General features: G+C 52.9%; 10 protein-coding genes across 10 annotated transcripts; 4 read left to right on the plus strand and 6 right to left on the minus strand.

The window, feature by feature from the left end:
- Positions 1–175: 175 nt before the first annotated feature.
- AYO20_02205 (hypothetical protein) lies at positions 176–3,151 on the plus strand (the record flags this gene model as incomplete). The annotated part of the gene is made up of 4 exons (XM_022640510.1): positions 176–255; positions 323–529; positions 601–860; positions 918–3,151. 4 exons carry the CDS (start codon positions 176–178, stop codon positions 3,149–3,151), a joined length of 2,781 nt encoding a protein of 926 aa, XP_022503567.1.
- Positions 3,152–4,257: 1,106 nt separating this feature from the next.
- AYO20_02206 (hypothetical protein) lies at positions 4,258–4,701 on the minus strand (the record flags this gene model as incomplete). The annotated part of the gene is made up of 1 exon (XM_022640511.1): positions 4,258–4,701. The coding sequence occupies one exon, from the start codon at positions 4,699–4,701 to the stop codon at positions 4,258–4,260; it is 444 nt and encodes a 147-aa protein (XP_022503568.1).
- Positions 4,702–6,267: 1,566 nt separating this feature from the next.
- Positions 6,268–7,034, minus strand: AYO20_02207 (hypothetical protein; the record flags this gene model as incomplete). The annotated part of the gene is made up of 2 exons (XM_022640512.1): positions 6,268–6,671; positions 6,725–7,034. The coding sequence occupies 2 exons, from the start codon at positions 7,032–7,034 to the stop codon at positions 6,268–6,270; spliced, it is 714 nt and encodes a 237-aa protein (XP_022503569.1).
- Positions 7,035–7,703: 669 nt separating this feature from the next.
- AYO20_02208 (hypothetical protein) lies at positions 7,704–8,603 on the minus strand (the record flags this gene model as incomplete). Its single annotated transcript, XM_022640513.1, has 3 exons — positions 7,704–7,879; positions 7,933–8,506; positions 8,562–8,603. The coding sequence occupies 3 exons, from the start codon at positions 8,601–8,603 to the stop codon at positions 7,704–7,706; spliced, it is 792 nt and encodes a 263-aa protein (XP_022503570.1).
- A 583-nt stretch (positions 8,604–9,186) lies between these two features.
- On the plus strand, positions 9,187–10,299 carry AYO20_02209 (hypothetical protein; the record flags this gene model as incomplete). Its single annotated transcript, XM_022640514.1, has 4 exons — positions 9,187–9,228; positions 9,283–9,602; positions 9,656–10,050; positions 10,109–10,299. 4 exons carry the CDS (start codon positions 9,187–9,189, stop codon positions 10,297–10,299), a joined length of 948 nt encoding a protein of 315 aa, XP_022503571.1.
- Positions 10,300–11,024: 725 nt separating this feature from the next.
- Positions 11,025–13,145, plus strand: AYO20_02210 (hypothetical protein; the record flags this gene model as incomplete). The annotated part of the gene is made up of 5 exons (XM_022640515.1): positions 11,025–11,142; positions 11,223–11,303; positions 11,377–12,252; positions 12,310–12,382; positions 12,455–13,145. The coding sequence occupies 5 exons, from the start codon at positions 11,025–11,027 to the stop codon at positions 13,143–13,145; spliced, it is 1,839 nt and encodes a 612-aa protein (XP_022503572.1).
- A 211-nt stretch (positions 13,146–13,356) lies between these two features.
- On the minus strand, positions 13,357–14,411 carry AYO20_02211 (hypothetical protein; the record flags this gene model as incomplete). The annotated part of the gene is made up of 2 exons (XM_022640516.1): positions 13,357–14,016; positions 14,115–14,411. 2 exons carry the CDS (start codon positions 14,409–14,411, stop codon positions 13,357–13,359), a joined length of 957 nt encoding a protein of 318 aa, XP_022503573.1.
- Positions 14,412–15,141: 730 nt separating this feature from the next.
- Positions 15,142–16,516, plus strand: AYO20_02212 (hypothetical protein; the record flags this gene model as incomplete). The annotated part of the gene is made up of 3 exons (XM_022640517.1): positions 15,142–15,591; positions 15,672–15,744; positions 15,798–16,516. 3 exons carry the CDS (start codon positions 15,142–15,144, stop codon positions 16,514–16,516), a joined length of 1,242 nt encoding a protein of 413 aa, XP_022503574.1.
- Positions 16,517–16,746: 230 nt separating this feature from the next.
- Positions 16,747–17,214, minus strand: AYO20_02213 (hypothetical protein; the record flags this gene model as incomplete). The annotated part of the gene is made up of 2 exons (XM_022640518.1): positions 16,747–16,814; positions 16,923–17,214. The coding sequence occupies 2 exons, from the start codon at positions 17,212–17,214 to the stop codon at positions 16,747–16,749; spliced, it is 360 nt and encodes a 119-aa protein (XP_022503575.1).
- A 329-nt stretch (positions 17,215–17,543) lies between these two features.
- AYO20_02214 (hypothetical protein) lies at positions 17,544–18,482 on the minus strand (the record flags this gene model as incomplete). The annotated part of the gene is made up of 2 exons (XM_022640519.1): positions 17,544–17,704; positions 17,771–18,482. 2 exons carry the CDS (start codon positions 18,480–18,482, stop codon positions 17,544–17,546), a joined length of 873 nt encoding a protein of 290 aa, XP_022503576.1.
- Between the last annotated feature and the right edge of the window lie 180 nt (positions 18,483–18,662).

An 18,662-nucleotide genomic window follows, 5' to 3' on the forward strand; every position in this document is an offset into this window, starting at 1 on the left:
CAGAGGCATCGCGTCGATCCTTGCGACACTTATCACAACCTCTTCGTCTCTCGTTTTCACAATCGTTGTTCCTTCTCATCAGGCGCTGTCTGCAGCGCCATGACCCCGTGCTCTCCAGCATACATCAGCCGGTGACCTTCTGAACCGAGTCCCCTCGAGCTGCGCAATAGCCAACATGGCAGATCCTCCGCGGAAGATGATTGAGGATGAGGACGAATTCCTCCGCGATGTGGCCGAATTCCATGAGAAGAGAGGGTGAGTCGGTATTCGATGCGAGCACAAACAGACCACATCGCTGACAGTGCACGCGCTGCGGCGACAGTACACCCTTCGACCGTGAGGGCAAGGTTAGCGGCCGGCCGATCTCTCTGTTCAAGCTGTACAAACTGGTCATGGACAGAGGGGGCTATGACGCTTTGTCTGCTGAGCGAATGCAATGGCGAACGCTCGTCAAGGAGTTTGGCTTTGGCAAGACCCATGAGGCAGTCATGACATTTCAACTCAAAACGGTATATTACAAAAATCTTGCGTGAGTGACACCAAGCAAGACTGCACTTTCACGTCTTCGTTCTTCTCTGACATGAGTTTTTCTTTCAATAGCGCCTACGAAATCGCTACATATTGGGGGGAGGAGCCGCCACCACGAGAAATCCTCGAAGATATCAGTGCAAAAGGAGGCGATCTGCGAACACGAACCCTTGAAAACTACCCTGTGCCCAACTCTCGCGCTGCGATCGAGCCTGTTATGGCGGACAGTGGAGGACCAGATGTAGACTCTGGCGAAGATGAGAATCAGGTCACGCCCAAGCGTGAGAAGACTGAACCAGAAGAGCAAGGAAGTGCAAGCAGATATCCCACCCGTATGTTCTGACACCTACTCTGACACGATTCTGGCTTCGTTAACATGATTCTCGCAGGTCAATTGAGGCAAGACCCTAAACGCACTCAGCTTTTCCAGCCAGAGATAGCACCTCCACGCAGTCGCACTCTCCGCGCAACAGACTCTCCCTCTGCTCCACCGCCCCCCTTACAACAGCCTTACACCAACACCTCAAATGATCCTCGCAACTCGAGCTTTGACTGGTTTGACAAATACGAGCCACGACAGCCTGTTGCGCTGACCCTTCGACAAGTCCACACTCCGGGGAATGATCCTTTATACTATGCTCGCAAGGCACATGCCAAAGCCGTCAACGCGCCACGAGTTCCCCCCGAGCCACAGCAATTCCTGAAATCATTCATCCCAGCAGGTTTGAATGGCCCAAACATATACCTGAGGTGTCTCCATGGTTTGGAATCAGGTCTCCGAGAAGAGCAGGACTTCGCCTTACACCACCTGGTCAAAGTGTCATTTGAGCGGGGTGACAAGTACAAATTCGAGGGATTTCCTCATCTTGCTGAGGCTCTACTGGAAAAGGCGCTGGAGATTACACAACTGATTTGTGGCGTCAAATGGGGAATAACGTACGAGGAAGATGATGAAGGTCAACCGCTCAATACGTTGAACGCGGCCTTCGGGACATCAAACTTGCTCGAACGCATACAAGCTGTCCACCCCAAGGTCGTGGACAAAGATTTGGAGTCTGCCGAATTCTGCGAGAGATTGGACAAGTTAAAGGAGGCTGTCCTCGTCCTCCGCAACATGGTGATCCTCGAAGAGAATGCTGTGTTCATCTCCAAGTTTCCTTTGTTCAGGGACTTCCTCACCCTTGCCCTCTCACTCCCCAACCAACCCCGGATCATCGAGTACAAACAGTCGGTTCTCGAAGTTGCAGAGCAAGTGACCAGGTACTGGGAAATGAAACCCCAAGATCCGCTCTATATGTCACTCCTTCCATACCTCGAGTCCGACGACCGGAGTATGATCATCTCCGCCTTGCGATCAATCAACAGAATCGGCCTCGAATTGGCCGATGCGCATCGCCTCACTGACGTGCCTCTATCGACGGTCGAACGGTTATTTTCATTCACCCTGCTGGACGACAATGAGCTGCTGGAGAATACGCTCGATTTTCTCTACGAATATACGGCTATTCCAGAGAACAGTACAGAAGTCCTCTCGAACGCTTTCCATCTTCTACCAAACGTCATTGCTCGCCTTACGAGTCTTTTGCTCTACCAGTCCATCATACACGAAGAGAGCGTCGTGGCGAAACCAACCCCTAAGGCCGCGTCAGTTCCCGCGTCGATTCCCATCATTCCCCCTGAAGTGCATGCACATCTTCTGCAATTCGTCGAGCCCGAACGCTCATCAAGGTGGCTCCGGTGTTGCTTCGAGGAGTCTCCGACCGATGACATTACGCAAATCGCAATCTGGCAAGCATACCAGGGAAAATTCGCACAGAACAATCCTGTACCTGCGGCTGACTTCATCAAGAATGTGTCCAACACATTCGTCTCGGCACAGGCGCAAGTGATTAATGGTCCGACGCCCAGATTCATCATTAAGGGGATCAAGCCACGGAGGATTCTCGTCGATCTTCAAGGTCGACCACTGTTCAAATGTCTTTGGGATATGTCTCGTCCTGAGATGCAGGATCCAAGCGGCCGGGTCCATCCCCGAAACATATGTCCTGTCTGGCATACAAGACGCGAAACTCTATGGAACCATGTTCTGACGGACCATTTGAGAATTGAAAAACTCCCCGATGGACGTTTCAAGGCGATTGATGGTGAATGGGTCTGCCGTTGGGTACATTGCGGGCGCCAATCTGCAATAACCAAGAGCAACCAGCTTGGTCCTCACCTCCGTGTGCATCTCCCCTCGGCAGCTAGCGAACAGTCTAACGTCATCCACGCGTTGGCGCAAGACGTAAAAGATTCGGATCCCGTCCAGATGAAGCACGAATGGCACTATACGGCAATGGATCAGACCTTCCATCCTTGCGGCATACCCTGGATGAGTGTCATGGTTTTACGGAATCTGGCGCGATATGCAAACAAGCATGGCCAACCTTTTGAGAAGGACGGGGTTCAGCTTAACGAGAGGTTGTTTGGAGCTCACAAGTATGGACTCTTTCATGTGTTGAGCGTCAGTCGGACATTGCGGGATTATGTCAGTGACCTTCTGAGGATGATTGACGAGGGTCAGAAAAATGAGAAGAGAGGCCTGAAGAGGGAACACGATGATGAAAGTGAAACTGAAGACTAGCGGTGACGAAGATGGTGCCGATCTTTCCAAGCACGATTCGACTTTGGGGAGGAATATGGCAGACACATGGTCATGGCGAAGGCTGGTACAGGGAGGTCATGTTATATCTCATTGTGGATTTGCTTCTATTATGACTGTTTGGCGCGAGCTGGAAGGTATGAAGAGTCACACGGACAAAAGGGTCTTCGGTCGGCGCTTGGATGGCTGGATTCCCTTGAGGCTGGCAAGGCTGGCTATGCAAATGTAGGGGGAACTTTTCTTTTTCACACCGAGGGCCTTTTTCCGCCGCTCGGCCGGGATGATAGCAGTCATCTTCGAAGCCCAAGCCAGGAAGGTATCAGTCGCATTAGCCGACTTGCGGAAGCATGGCCTGACTTTACGTTACAAGCAAGGGGTGGATTCGAGATGGGGCACGCAAGGGAAACAAGAAAAGGAAAAAACAGGACAAAAACAAATCGGTCATTCCATCCAGACAGAGCTTGACAAGACGAGATAAGATTGTGGTGCAGAAATCAAAGAGTTTTGCCCTTTGCAGTATCTCGACTTTCTTTCCATTTCCATTTCCAATATGCTAGAAGACTGCCTGACTGACTAAATGCCTGGCCAACCGACTCTTTTTTATTCCTGAAAACGACGATAAGACCGAAAGCACCCATCTCCTCAATTCTCCTTACCATTCCGTGCTGTGTTTCCAAAGCTCATTTTCGTTTTCCCGCCCAAAAGACAGAGAACTGGGGCATGGTCGTCGCCAATGGTCGTTTTCTTTTATTTTCTTTCGTGGTGCGGAGATAGGGATAAGCGGTGGGTGTATGAGTCTGCATTTCGAGGGATGGGGCAAGGCTGAGATGCCCCTGAAACCGTGATGTGATGGCTCCAGAATATTAAGGATGAGTGCGGTAGTTCAGAGTGTGCGTATTCCAAAGTGCATCTGGTGGACGATCAGTCCGTGTGGCTTTCCAGTACCCTTGGGTGCGTCCCACAAAGTCAACAGGATATGGATAGAAGCTGCAAAGACGGACAAGAGTTAGTCACTGGTTTCTCGTCAAAGACCCAAAAGAAAATGAAGGCGTTTACCGTTCGTCACCTGCCGGGCAGATGAATGCTTTTCAAGAGGACTTCTTTTTGTCGGTGGAGCCAGAATTGTCTGGTTTCTTGTCGCCGTTGTGAGAAGCCCCTGACGCTGTTCTAGCCTGGTCGCCACTGGCGGTGCCTTTCTTCCCGTCACCACCAGCGTCGCTGCCCGCAGCACGTCCGCCATCTTTGTCCACACGAGTCCGAGGGCTGACTGAACGGATTTCGTTGGGAGCTGGTCTGCGTCTCTCACTACTCCAGATGTTCTCGTCAAACACTGGAGGTTGACCACGGCTTGCCGTCAGCTCCCGCTGACTCCTCGCCTGTGCGTTGGGGGTGAATCGTCTGGCCTGCTTGGTCTCTTCCTCGGCGGTCTTGAACATGCGTTTGTGTCGGAGACTGCCGCGATCCAGTTCTCTCTGCTGAAAGAGAATCCTCATCCGCTGGCGCCCGGCTTCCTGTTCCTTGTGGTGGTCCATGTCGTTTTTGGGAAAAGCCGAGATGAACAGGATTTGAGTAGAGATCGGTAGGCTCTGAAAGTTTTCTGGTCGGCGGAACTTGAGTGGAGAGGCAAGTACTATCCCTGGAGCACGATGTCCTAAGAGACAGCGCAAGGAGGTCTCTGTCGGCCTTGACAGGTCAAAGAAAGACGAGTTGTTTGTTCCATAAAGAGAGTTGGTAACAGCCTAAAAGGACGATGAATATGAAGCAAGCGTAGATTGTGTGAGGGTGTCACCTGGGGTTCCTCAACTCATCGCTGTCTAAACAAGGTCAGAAACCAATTTGCGGTATAAACAAACTGAGAGAACAAAGTGTGAGTCTTGTCTGCATTGGACACCTTGGATATAGGTGTAAGTGGCACCTCTGTCGTTCTTGTGTTTCGAATCTTGCTGTGAAACTGTTCTGTTTAGTATCATATATAGAGGCACATTTCCGCGTAATGTTCTGCATTGCCTCCTGTGGTTTTGTAGGGCGATTTCGTTCTAGTCAATGTCAACCCTTTCACCTCTTGTAGGAAATGAGGCGGAAGAGCAAGAGCATGTTTGTTCGTGCCTTGTGCACTTTCGCCGTGGCCATTATGCCCATGGTGGAGATCTCCTCAGTGAGGATAGATAGGGTCATATCTCGCTTAAAATGAAGTCTGGTAGAAGTCAAAGGGCATCAACCATGTTGTGGCTCTTTAGAGAAGAGACGTCAGAAGCTCCGTGGCTGCTTTTAAGCCCCTGATTTTATTGTGACGAAATCATTTTGTCTGACAAGCAGGATTTTCATTCTTTTGCCCGCAACTGCGCAGCGTCCAACATCCACTCACCTCTCCTTGTTGCACCAAGTTCAACGCCACCAACTCCCCCCCTTTATATCGAGGTTGTGACGTCCACTGTCTTACATCGTTTGAGTACACCCTCATGGTACTAGATGTCAGGTTTGAAGTCTTCCCCCGCCTAATGCCTTTCAGTAACAACACTCCACAATGTCAAAGGGTTGTCAACGGGCTGGAAGCATCCTCAGTTGAAACAATGGAGTCATCATGTCACTATTCGACTTGTCACTGCTATTTCATCCCACTGAATGCTGAAAAGAACAGTAGTCATGCGAAGAAAGGATGCCGAGGACAGCAAGGCAATTTCCCCAAGATGGCTGACAGAGCTTATGTTTATAGACACCACATCTACTTCAAATTTGCGCTCGACTAAACAGCGATGCCGTTGCTTCATACCTCCACAAGCTTTGATAGTTATTCCTGTTGACAGTGAAACAAGTATGAACCTGTCCGTGGGTGAATTGCCCAGCTAAACAATCCGCCAACCGAGTCGTCTTCCGATTTCCGCAACAACGAGGACGATTGCTTACGATGTGCAGACGACGAAAGAGGTATAAGATGTTGCGAATATATTCTGTATCAAGTCAAGGAAACGACTCATGACACAGTGTTTCCTTGTGAGGGCGAGCGAAAGCATCCGTCAAGGTCGTTGAAGCGCCGACAGGGCCAAACGACAGAGCACCAGGTCTATCCCCAAACAATCCCGTGCCTCTTGCTCCATTCATCAGTGGGCTGTCTTGCCGATATCTGCAATGATATTTTTCGCCTCTCCGTTCAGTGTCTTGGACAGCTGCTCTTTGAGCAATTCAATTTGGCGAGGATCGCGTCCGTCCACCAACCCGCAGTCCACCTCTTCCACAGCCCCGTTGTCTTGATTGAAGATCCAACCAGTGATTGGAATTGAAGGCTTGATCAAGGGGTGACTTCTCAAAAATTGGACATCTTCTACTACACTTCGTTCCAACACTTGTCTTTCCGTCTCCCCCTCTTTCCACGAAAATGCATAGTAGGTCAAAGCCTCGGCCCATTGTTTTGATCCGTCGAGGAACGGCCCGTCTTTCATGGTTGGGTCGTTATTTATTATCATGGACCGGATAAAGTCATCGGAGCATGACAACGCACCGCAATCTGGGTCGACATGAGCGAACCGTGATCTAGACTTTACCGATGCGCACACATACCTGTGTGATGGATAACTTTCAACTCTTTGATATCGCTCAGCACTTCGATACTGGCAATTGTGCGAAGGACATCCATGGTTGCGGTTCTTCCACCTCCATTCCGAATCACAAAGGCTTCATTTTCGCCCATCCGGAAAAACTGGTCGGGACTGCTACGGGCATCGCAACAAGTGATGATGCCAACGCGAGATTTGGCCCCCACGATCATGTTCGGCTTCGAGAAGACATTTTCCATATAGTCTTCATTTGCGGCTTTGAAGTCGTATGGCCGGAAAGCCTGAAATTCAGGGTGACCGAGTCCTTTCGCCATGTCGCCTGCGCTTCGGGAAGTCTTTCTCGCAACAGTACCAGAACCCGACTCAAGTGGTGATGAGGGAAGTCACAGCAAGCTTCCTATATACCTTCGACTTTCGTTATGCGCATACAAACGAATGTATTGCTTGAGATATGCGCGGCGTTCGCGGTAGCCGTTTCTGCACTTCGGGGTTGCGAGAAACCCCGTTTGCGGTCTTGAAGAGCCCCGACTTTATTCAGCGACGAACCTTCAAAGCCTTGATCCACCCAACCGCCCGCCTGTACTCTTCGTTATCAGTTGGCGAATGCCAGGGCTACAGGGTCTTAATTAGCGTTCAATGAAGATCTTCAGAATTTGACACGTCGAAAGGACTTTGTCAGATCTTGTATTTCGCCGTGTGTATGACGAGATGAACCGCGGCCGACAGTATGGACTTCGGCCGATATGCTCCTCGGGCTTCCAGCATGGCCGGTCTTTTTCAGTAACCTTCAAAATGCGATTGCGATACCCGAATGTTGGATGCGCCCAAAAATGCAGGACATCATTTTCCTTCAAGAAAACCAGATTGTGATCGCTACTAGTTCGCGAGAAGAAACCTCTGAAATGGCTATTCCCAAGGGACTATCAGATTATCCAGGAGATCTGGTTGATCTAAATTCAAGCTATCACAGATGCTGACGTGTCTTAAAACCAGTTCTTGTTCCCGTGGTGCGACATGAAAGCACCCCCATCACCATTCTCAATGCTCTTCGAGTCCACGACCTTGAGCACCTGCTCGACTGACTCAAGCGGAGTCATGGGGCCAGGAAAGTTAGGCGCTGCCTTCAGAAACTTCTGAACGAGTCCTTCCACACCAGGTGCTTGACAGAAGTCAGTAAAAGCCACCGGAAAAAAAGCTGGGAGAACGACTCACCCTTGGCTGCTGCCGTGTCCACCACCCCGGGAGAGATGGAAACGAACAAGATCCCATCGTCCTTGTATCGAGCACTGTACTTGGCAACGGCAATGTTGACTGCCGCTTTGCTCATACTGTACGGAGCTGATTCCCAGACCCCAAGCTCATTGACAAAATCCAGGTCGGCCATGCCCGTGGTCAACGTCACTACTTTCTTGACCCGGCCCTTTTTAATGAGGGGAAGGAAGGCATTGATTGTGTAGATGACTCCGACGACATTGGTTTCGAAGGCCGTCTTTATGTCCTCGTCCAATGGCGCAGGGTCATTTTCAAACTCGTCAAGAAATTTGCCAGTGGTAAGATGGGACACATATGCCGCATTGTTGATCAGGTAGTCGAGGGAACCGCCGGTCAGGGTCTTGACAACATCCCGAGCAGCATTCAGCGATTGACGGTCGGTTATATCAGCCTGGAGGATTGTAACATTTTTCAAGCCATCTTGTTGGACCTTTTTGTCTGTCGCCACCTTGTCTCGGACTAGACCAACCACAATATTGTCTGGATTTTGGGAGAGATATTGGATGAAGCCATACTGGTTCCTTGTCAGCATGTCGAGAGTTAATGTTGCAGCTCAAGGCCTTCCTTACTCCAATTCCCCGACTAGCTCCAGTCACAATATACGACGGCATTTTGCTGGATGGCGAGATTGCGCTTACCTGGAGATATGGATTCCTGCAGGAAGAAAAGGGTTCTTCAGCAGCATATGTACATTTTGGTCCTCGACAAATCCAACAACCAGCGCAATGAATTTGTCAGCGGAGCAACGAGGTCTTTTATAGGTATGCTTATGGAGATTTTTAGGCGGTATCGGATGTTTTATTTGGACCACCGTATGACCTTGCCTGGGAAAAGGAACATGTGAAGAGGAACATATGGAATGATTGAGAACCATGTTGAGTGACTTGCTAACGAATCCGGGTCTAGGGTCATGGTCAAAAGAACGGACAATCGCGACATGGATGGGCCCCATCGGCTTTTCAAACGCCGTTTACGGTTTCTGGCGTTACCGACACGACGGAAGCACTTGTCTTGATGCACGTCACGCTTCCTCATGCAGTATTAAGTGCCGATCCCCTGAGCGAGAAGATAGCGTCTTGGAAAGAGATTATGGGGAGGTTTGAAATCAACATTTCATAATCGATCGTTGCGGGCGTACCGCGAAGTTGTTCACCTCATCCCCTAGTACAGGTGCAACCGCAGCTCCGAAGCAGGATGCCTTGTTATGTGGTCACCGGTGCGGATCGAGGCATAGGGGTATGTATTGCTGTCACAGAGCTCTATTCAATCCATCAACTGACAGCCGATTAGTACGAGTTTGTGCGTAAACTCTCAAAAGACCCGGCCAATGTCGTTGTCTCTTTGGTGCTTGCGAAGGAAGCGACAGAAGCGAGACTTAAGGAGCATAATATCAAAAACGTGCATGTCATCGAAGCCGACGTTACTGATCGAAGCGCTCTCCTAGTGTGTGGATTCCCCTCTGTGCACGAAGCAAGGCGAGACAGGACTAATGACATTCAGAAAGCAGCCGAAGAAACTGAAAAGATCACTGGCGGAAAAGGCGTGGACATTTTTATAAATAACGCTGGTTTAGTAGCAAAGCCCACAGCCTTTCGCACTCTGGAAGACTAGTATGCTTGGTTCCACTGGGTATGGGTGAAGTGAACTGACCTGTTGACAACAGCTATGACATGGTCGACGTGTTTGACAAGGACTTGTACGAATGCTTCAGCATCAACGCGGTCGGGACAATCAACGCAACTGCGGCATTCATTCCCCTGATACGAAAAGGGACTGTCAAGAAGGTGATTGCACTGACAAGCGGCATGGGCGACGTCGACTTTACCAACGAACTCGACATGGACATGGCTGTGCCGTATTCAATAAGCAAAGCTGCCATGAACATGGTTATGGCCAAGTTCAGCGCCTCGTACAAGAAAGAAGGCATCCTGTTCATGGCGGTCAGTCCCGGTGCTGTTGACTCGGAAGACGACGGTCGCGGATCCAACGCACCCGTCCAGGACATCGAGGGGGACTTGTCACAAAGTCTCTATCCCGTGCGGCCGTGGCATAAACTTGGTTTGTTCTCTCTGCAACCCTTCTTTCGGATTTCCAGAAGCTGATTGGGGAGATACAGCGAGCGTTCCAGAGCTGCAAAAGCGCATGGAGCAGGGCTTGAAGTTTCACCAGTACGAACCGTCTTATACGAAGCCGTTGAATACGCAAGAGTCTGTGGACTGCCTCCTGAGGGTTCTGAGCGAGAAGAGTATCGAGAATGGAGACGCCGGAGCATGTATTTCACATCTGGGCACGAGGAGATGGCTTTAGGAGCTTCTGAGGACATGCTGGAATGCCTGTACTGGGTGGGGATGGTGATTTGATCCCTCTATAGGTCTGGTAATGCCACCAAGCCTGCCTGATAACACAGCCGAGTAGCAGTGCAAGTGTCTCTGTGTCTGCGTCTTCTCAAATTGGATCAAATAAGTCCATTTCACACTAACCAGAATAACAGTTTGATCACTTTCTCTCCTGTATATTGCCGATGCGGTGCATAGTGTCTCGAGGTTGCGACAGGTTAGCGTAATACATCCTTGTATAGAGTGTGGTGGAGTGTGGGTGGAAAGGTGTTGATGACGATCCACAGACGGCAAAACTCACACCGACCAGATTATCGCCAGACAAGTCATCGTGACCTGTATAGTCAGTGCAGTTAGTGTATCAGTGTTATCAGCATCTCAGTTTGATGGCCTTGAAGGATGATAAATTGCATGATTACTCACTCCCTCACAAAAACCCCATCGACGGCGTTCACCAAAGCCGTGGCCAAGTTTCGCCCAGGATTCGCGGTTCCAGCCCGCTCGGCGGCCTTTGGCAGAGGGAAACTTCGTATCCTGTGCGTGCAGGCCGGTGTCTTGGGGAGAGGATTGAAAAACTATGCGTCGCATGATGGTCGTGGATAAAGCTGATATGCTTCGGGGGTTCATCTGCGTCGCCCTTGCAAAATCCCCAAGTGCTGCTTTTGTTCTGAGGATAACATTTTTCGTGCTACAGCCATGGGAAGCGATGGATCGTACACCAGGGATGCGTCCCGCCCGGACTTTGAGACCGAGGTCGTCGTCGTGGGCACGGGGCCGTCTGGAGGGTCTATCGCCTCGTTTCTAGGTTCTCATGGTATGGACTATGAACCTTGAAGAAGAAGTCTTGCGAAGAAGAAAAACGAAATGGCCAGGAAACTGGCTGACATTGGTTAGGAATCAAGGGAATCATTGTTGGGGCGACGTCCACGACGGCAGAGACGCCGCGGGCCCATTTGACAAACATGGCAGCGATGGGTATGGACATCCTCTCCCTGGAAAGATACGATATCCAAACGTGAAAAGCTGACGTGGAGGCCGTCGGAACTAGAATGTCTTCGCGACGTCGGTGTCGAGGACGAATGCCGCAAACTGGCCAGCCCCAAAGACAGCCTGATGCACACGAGATTCGGGTACAGCATGGCCGGCGAGGAGTACGCGCGACTCTACTCGTGGGGAAACGGTCCTCTGATAGAAGGCAAATACAAGGACGCCAGTCCCTGCGACCCGATCGACCTCCCGCAGACGCACCTGGAGCCGATCCTCATTCGCAAGGCGACGACCAGCGGCTTCATCTGTCGCTTCAATACCGAGTTTGTCAGTTTCGAGGACCACCGTGCGCGAGGGTACGTCGACGTGCTGGTCAAGGACCTCGTCTTCAACACCCTCCACACCATCCGGTGCAAGTACCTGTTCGGGGCCGACGGCGCGCGCAGCAAGATCATCGCACAGCTGGGCCTGCCGCTGAAGCAGAAGCCCGGGGGCGGCCTGGCGTGGAACGTGCTCGTGAAGGCCAACCTGAGCAAGCACATCCAGAACCGCAAGGGGAACCTGCACTGGTGCTACCAGCACGACCTGGAGCACCCGGACTTTGCCTGGATCGGGTTCCCGCGCATGGTCAAGCCGTGGCACGAATGGGTCTTCATCATGTTCCCCGTCCAGGGGTACCAGTCCAACCCGCCGCCCACGCACGACCAGTGGATGAAGCGCATCAGGCAGATGATTGGCGACGACGCGGTCGAGGTCGAGATCCTCAACGTCTCCAAGTGGATGATCAACGACATCGTCGCAGAAAAGTATTCGAGCGGCAACGTCTTTTGTCTCGGCGACGCGGTTCATCGACACCCGCCTTCAAATGGTCTGGGGAGCAATACCTGTATCCAAGATGCGTATAATCTCGCGTGGAAGATTGCATACGTTCTCAAAGGTGGTTTTTTGTTTTGTTCCCAAGTCTCAGAACTGCATGGCTGACTACTGCCAAAAGGTCTCGCCGGGCCCGAGTTGCTCGAGTCGTATGACAAGGAACGACAACCTGTCGGCGAAGCCATTGTTGACCGGTATGTCCTGACCCTCCGATCCCATTTCCTTTTCCTGGGACATGGACCGTTCTGACGTGATGCGTGATGCAGAGCATTCCAAGGCTACCTCGACCACCTCCCTCTGTGGAAAGCCGCGGGAATCCTGGCTCCAGACGCAGCGACCCGCGTGTCCGAATTCGGGAAACTCGTCGACGCGACGCCCGAAGGCCGAGAGCGGCGCAAAGCATTCTTCAAGGCAGTCCAGGGGACCCGGTTCGAGTACCAGGGCCTGGGAATCGAGATGAACCAGCGCTATCAGTCGTCGGCCGTCTACCAAATCGATCAAGGCCCGATGCCCTCGTTCGAGGGCGACCCCGTGCTCGACCACACAAAGTCGACGTACCCCGGATCGCGTCTGCCCCACGTCTGGCTCAACAAGCCCATCCCAGAAACACCGATCCCGCTACTCGACCTGGTCGGCCACGGACGGTTCACTCTCCTCACAGGCATCGGCGGGGACGCGTGGAAGACAGCCGCAGCGGACGCGGCCACCGTCTTGGGCATTCCCCTAGTTGCGTATTCGATCGGCTGGAGGCAGGACTACGAGGACGTGTACCTCGACTGGGAGCGGGTCAGGGAGGTCGACGAGGACGGGTGCATCCTCGTCAGACCGGACAGGTTTATCGCGTGGCGGAGTTTCGGGCCCGTGGAGAAGCCAGCGGAGGTGTTGGTACGTGTTCTCAAAACGATTCTGTCGCGGGATAAGGGCGGTGAGGTGAATGTGAATGGGCTGGTGAAATAGATCAGACACAGAGACACAAAGAGAGAGAGGGCGGGAAGGGAATGAGGGAGAGAGAGGAGAGCATATGTTAAGAGCAACTATCAAAAATCTATTCGTCTTTTTATGCAGATGCACGAAGTGTCTATCAATCTCCTCTAGATCTCGACTCTTCCATTCCTGTAACATGACTCCCATACTCTGTTATTTGTTACCTGGCCGGGTCCATCTCCATCTACTTTGCAAACGCATCCGTCGGCGCATCGTGCTTGACCGTGTCCCACACCCTCTCGATCCTCTCGACCACACTCTCCGTCAATTTCCCCCTCCTCAACCCCCGCAGCGTCGGCTCGATCTGCTCAAACTTGCTCGCGCCGATGACGACGCCGTCACCGCACTCCGCGTCCAGCGCACTGTGGTACGCGACCCAGCGGTACGCGAGCTCGGCGCGCGAACACCCCTGCTCGCGCGCGATGTCCTCCCACTCCCCCAGGGCCCGCAGGTACGACTCCTTCAGGTACATCTGGTCGTACATGCCGTTCATGAAGTTGGTGTTGTAGCGGCCCGCCCCGTCCACGATCTGCTGCTTCGTCTTGGTCAGCAGGCCCCCCGCCACGGGGGAGTAGGCGTAGAAGGCGATGCCCAGGTCGCGCAGCGTCGGGAATAGCGTCGTTTCCAGCTTGCGCGCCACGGCCGCGTAGTTGCCCTGGAACACGCTGGGGAGGATGTATCCCTGGGCTTTGCAGTGGTTGTGGATCCAGACCACGTCGGCGGCGGGGTAGTTGGACAGGCCGAACCGTTTGAACAGCCCGAGTTGGTGCGCTTCGTGGACGCCTGCGAGGGTTGATTCTAGCGGGACCGTCACGTCGGGGCAGTGGAGGTAGAATACGTCGACCTGGAGGATGGTGAGTTAGCCTTGGAAGATCTCTCTCTCTCTCTCTCTCTCTCTCTCTCTCTCCCTCTCTCGCGTATCATGAGAAGCGCACGACTTACCACGCATCCAATCTTCTTCACACTCTCCTTCGCCCCAGCGACGATTCCCTCCTTCGTCGCCAACCCGGGATTCCACCCCATCAACCACTTCGTGTCGATGGAAAACCTCTCGCCCGCTTTCGTTTCGCCCAGCCTTCGCTCGCTCTCCCCGTACAGCTGCGCCGAGTCGAGCCGCGTGATCCCGTACTGGGCGATCAGGTCATATGTGGCTTTGAGGCCCTCGTCGCTGACGAACGGGTCCGCGTTGCCGATGAACCCGGCCCCGAAGATGATCTGGGGGCATTCTTCTGAAGGCATTTCCGTCGGTCTCAGTCTGAACTGGGGCTCGACAAGGAAGGTTTGAGGTTGGTAGTGCTGGAGATCGGAGAAGTCTGTGGGTTTAGTAGCGCGAGCAAGCCTTGAGGAAGAGAGGGTTCTCTTGGATCTTGTATGGATGGAATATGCAACCAGTACTTTCCCCTGATATTGCTATGTCGTGAGCCAAAAGGACCCATCGTCGGACACAAGGTGGGTGGGTGTATTTGAAATCAAAAGATCCATGGGGAAGAAACAAGTTCAGTCGCGTTGGACAGAATGGGACGGGACTCTAGCTGCTAGCCATATCGGACACTGTTACGAGACGGATTATTCGCATTTCTTTCTCCCTCGAGTTTGGTCTGAAGTCGCAATCGACAGTCGATGTGGGTGGTGGGAGATGGTTTTCTCATAAATCACGGTCTTTGCGAACGCCGAAACCCGCGGCATTGACCATGGCAGATCAGGAGGGCCCAAGGTGTCGGTATGATTAGACTCGATTTGTGGAATGACGCGTGATGATTCGTTATTGGACACGGCGTATTTTTCTTTTCCTGACTTGAGCATCTCAGTCGGTCAAAATGTTCGAGAGGTGTTGGGGTGTTTGCGTATAGTGTTTGCTGACCTCTGATGTTTGTAGATTACAAAAGGTTCGTGAAGAGGTAGGATTGCTGGTTGACTGGACTTGACAGGAGTAGACAAACTCACTCAATAGAAGAAGAGTCTACCAAACATGTCGCCCATCACACCATACAAGATCAACATCCCCGACGAAAAGATCCAGCGCCTCAAACAACAACTCGCCCTCGCCGACTTCCCGGACGAGCTGCCCGACGTCGAGCCCTGGAGCAGAGGCACACCCTTGGCCGACCTGAAGCGTCTCGCTGCGTACTGGCAGGACGGCTTCGACTGGCGGAAACAAGAGGCAAAATTGAACGAGCTGCCGCAGTTCATGACCCAGATCGACGTCGACGGGTTCGGCACCTACGACATCCACTTCGTCCACCAGCAGAGTCCCGTCAAGAATGCCATCCCTCTGCTTTTCTGCCACGGGTGGCCCGGGAGTTTTGCAGAAGTCACAAAGATCCTCCCCCTGCTGATCAACGGGGGTGATGATGCGCCGTCGTTCCACGTCGTCGTCCCGAGTATGGTCGACTATGGGTTTTCTTCTGCGGCGAAAAAGGTTGGTCATTTCGCCCTGCCATGAGTGATATGCAATATATGGGACAGTTTGTGTGCTCACACTATGAACTGCGATTCTAGGCCAACTTCCAATTCGAACAGCATGCCGAGGTGGCCCATAAACTCATGTTGAAGCTGGGATACAAGGAATACGGTAAGCCCATACAAAACCCGTGCTAAGAACGACGTCGTTGACTCTCGCAAAAGTGTCTCAAGGAGGAGATCTGGGCTATTTTGTCACTCGCTTCCTGGCCATGCTGTACCCAGAGTCATGCAAGGCGCAGCACGTCAACATGTGCCACCCGCCCGAGATCACTGCCACCTCCCACCCGGCACTCTGGGCCCAGTTCCAAGCGACCCCTCTGACCGAGTACGAAAAGGCCGGGCTCGCCCGCTCCCGCTGGTTCCGCGAGGAGGGTTTTGGCTACAATCTCCTGCACAGCACCAAGCCCCAGACCGCCGGCTACGCCGTCACGGCGAGCCCTGTGTCTCTCCTGGCGTGGATCTACGAGAAGCTCCACGACTGGACCGACGGGTACGCCTGGACCGACGACGAGGCCCTCACCTGGATCAGCATCTACTACTTCTCGACCGCGGGTCCCGCGGCCTCGCAGCGCATCTACTACGAAAAGACGCACAGGACGCCCACCAAGCACGGGTTCTCCTCGAAAGAAGCAGTCGTCGAGGTCCAACGCTACGTCGACGTGCCCCTGGGCTACTCCCGCTTCCCCAAGGAGATCATCCTGCTCCCGAAGGTCTGGGTCAAGGCCATGGGGCCGGTGGTGTTTTTGGAGGAGCACGAAACCGGTGGACACTTTGCCGCGTGGGAGTTGCCAGAGGTGCTGGTCGGGGATTTGCGCACCATGTTTGGCAAGGCGAGTGCCGCGTATGGGGTGGTGTCGGGGAAGTCGGGCTTTGACGTGTAGAGTAGAGTAGAGTAGACGACTGTTGTATCTCATCGTCTGTCGAGGGAGTTACAAGTATGGAATAGGATCTGGGTTCCTCTCTAATTTCGCCTTTTTCCCTTTTTCGACCATAACGACTTGACCTTGCCAACAACCCGCTCCTCAGGCAAGGTATGTCTCGTAGCTAGAAATAGAAACTCACTCTTCCCCCTCCTCCGAGTCTCTGCCAAAGCCCCTCTCCGTACCTCCCCTCACTCGGGCTTATACCCCGGCTTCTGTCTCCACCACCCAGGAATGCGCTCCCAATCCTCGACCGTGCCTAGAAAATCGTTCGAGTCAAACAAAAACAGTCAGAGAGAACCCCCATACCGACACCGAGATCTAAACCAAACCCCCGCTAGAAAAGAGCCGGGAAGTACAAACTCACGCTCTTTGATGTACATGTCCTCGGTCGCCGCGCGGTACGCGTCGTAGTACTTCTTGGGCATCTGCACGTTGACGAACCAGTCCCGGTCGCAGGCCCACTCCTCGACGATCCGTATCGTCCCGTGGTGGCGCGGGTCCCGGTACCTGTCGACGAAGAGACACTCGGGCTCGGCGGTGACGGCCTCGAACGTCGTGCGCAGGTGTCGGAGGAACTCGTCGGCGTCGGCGTCGGCGACGTGGAACGTCACGTGGAACATGAGCCGCGATCGCGAGGCCTGGGCAGCGGTCGGCATGTTTACTTTTTCTCGAGGAGGAAGAGAAGAAGAAGAAGGTTCAATAGAAATTCTGGTGAAGAGTTCTCAAATTACAGGATTTCCGTCGAGGAGGAGATAAACATGGTATACAGACACGACTGGTATACCTAAGATGTCACCTTTTACTCTAGATGGAATTCAAGATATACTCATTGGCTCATTACCTGATTCTCTTCTTGTCCCGTTCCAGCCAGTCAAAGTGCTTGGACAATTCCTGTGCGGCGTTGTACAATGCCGTCCTCCCTCTCTAGGCTTTGCGTCGGGAACTGGGAATCACCATCTTGCGGGGTTTGAGGAGACGATACCCATCATATGCCCGTCAGCTCGAGACGCAAAAGATCCTTCTCCACAATCTCGTCTTTCCTCGACTTCATCTCCTCCACGTCCCAGTTTGCCCATGCTAGCCGACCTCTCAGAAACTCGGCCTCGGGACTCGCGAGCCAGACGGCAAAATGGGCGGGCAGATTGACTGTTGTTTTTGAGTCCTAAGTTAGCGGGTGTCCCTCGAATGGAAGCACTGATGGAGAATCCCTACCAGAATCCACAGAAAAAGCGGTATTGCCTATCTTCGCCGACATGGCCGTGGCAACCAAGCCTGGGTGCATGTTGACGATCCGCACCGTGGGGAGCTCCTCCTGGATAATGTCCATGGCCTTTGTAATGGCGATTTTGGACGCCGAGTAGCCGCTGTGTCCTGTGCAGTAGCCCCGTCTCACGCCGTAATGCGCCAGGACGCTCGAGATGTTGATCAAGACAGCGTCGGGTTTGCAGTGCCGCAGGAACTCGAGCGCGACGAGAAAGCTACCCTTGACGTTGATGTCGAAGCACTTGAACCACTCGTCAATGTCGATGTCGAGGAGTGGCTTGTTGAGATTCTGGTAGCCGGCATTGTTGACCAGGACGTCAATCTTCCCCGCCACGGCTTCGACAGTGTTGAAGGCTTCGCGGACCGCCATTGTCTTGGTGATGTCCAGCACCAGAGGGTAGATCCTCGACTTGCCCTGGTCCTCAAGCTCGGCTTTGAGTTTGAGGAGACCCGTCTGGTTGAGATCGATCAGGACCAGGTCTTTTGTGCCCGCCTCGACGAATGCTCGACACATGGCCGATCCGATTCCACCTGCCGCGCCGGTCACGACCACGACCTTACCCGTGGTTGAAAGCTCTGGCCGCGACGGCGATATAGCTGGGTAAGGGGCATGATGGAACTGGGCAGTGAATTCTGCCAGGACAGGCTGATCTGCCGACATCAGGGCAAGCTGTAGGGTTTCACCGTCCTCTAGACGAGTGTGAATATTGTCCAATTGTGGTTCGACCCAAGAGAGGATGGCAACATGGTGAACCCTGCTCCTTTCAAGTCCTTGGAATATATATCATCGAGGAGATAGAGATTCTCGAGCGAAGACTTTTGAGGATTTGTCATGACTGTC

This window comes from Fonsecaea nubica, assembly GCF_001646965.1.
Source record: "Fonsecaea nubica strain CBS 269.64 chromosome Unknown Scaff9, whole genome shotgun sequence".
Taxonomy (NCBI): Eukaryota; Fungi; Ascomycota; class Eurotiomycetes; order Chaetothyriales; family Herpotrichiellaceae; genus Fonsecaea; species Fonsecaea nubica.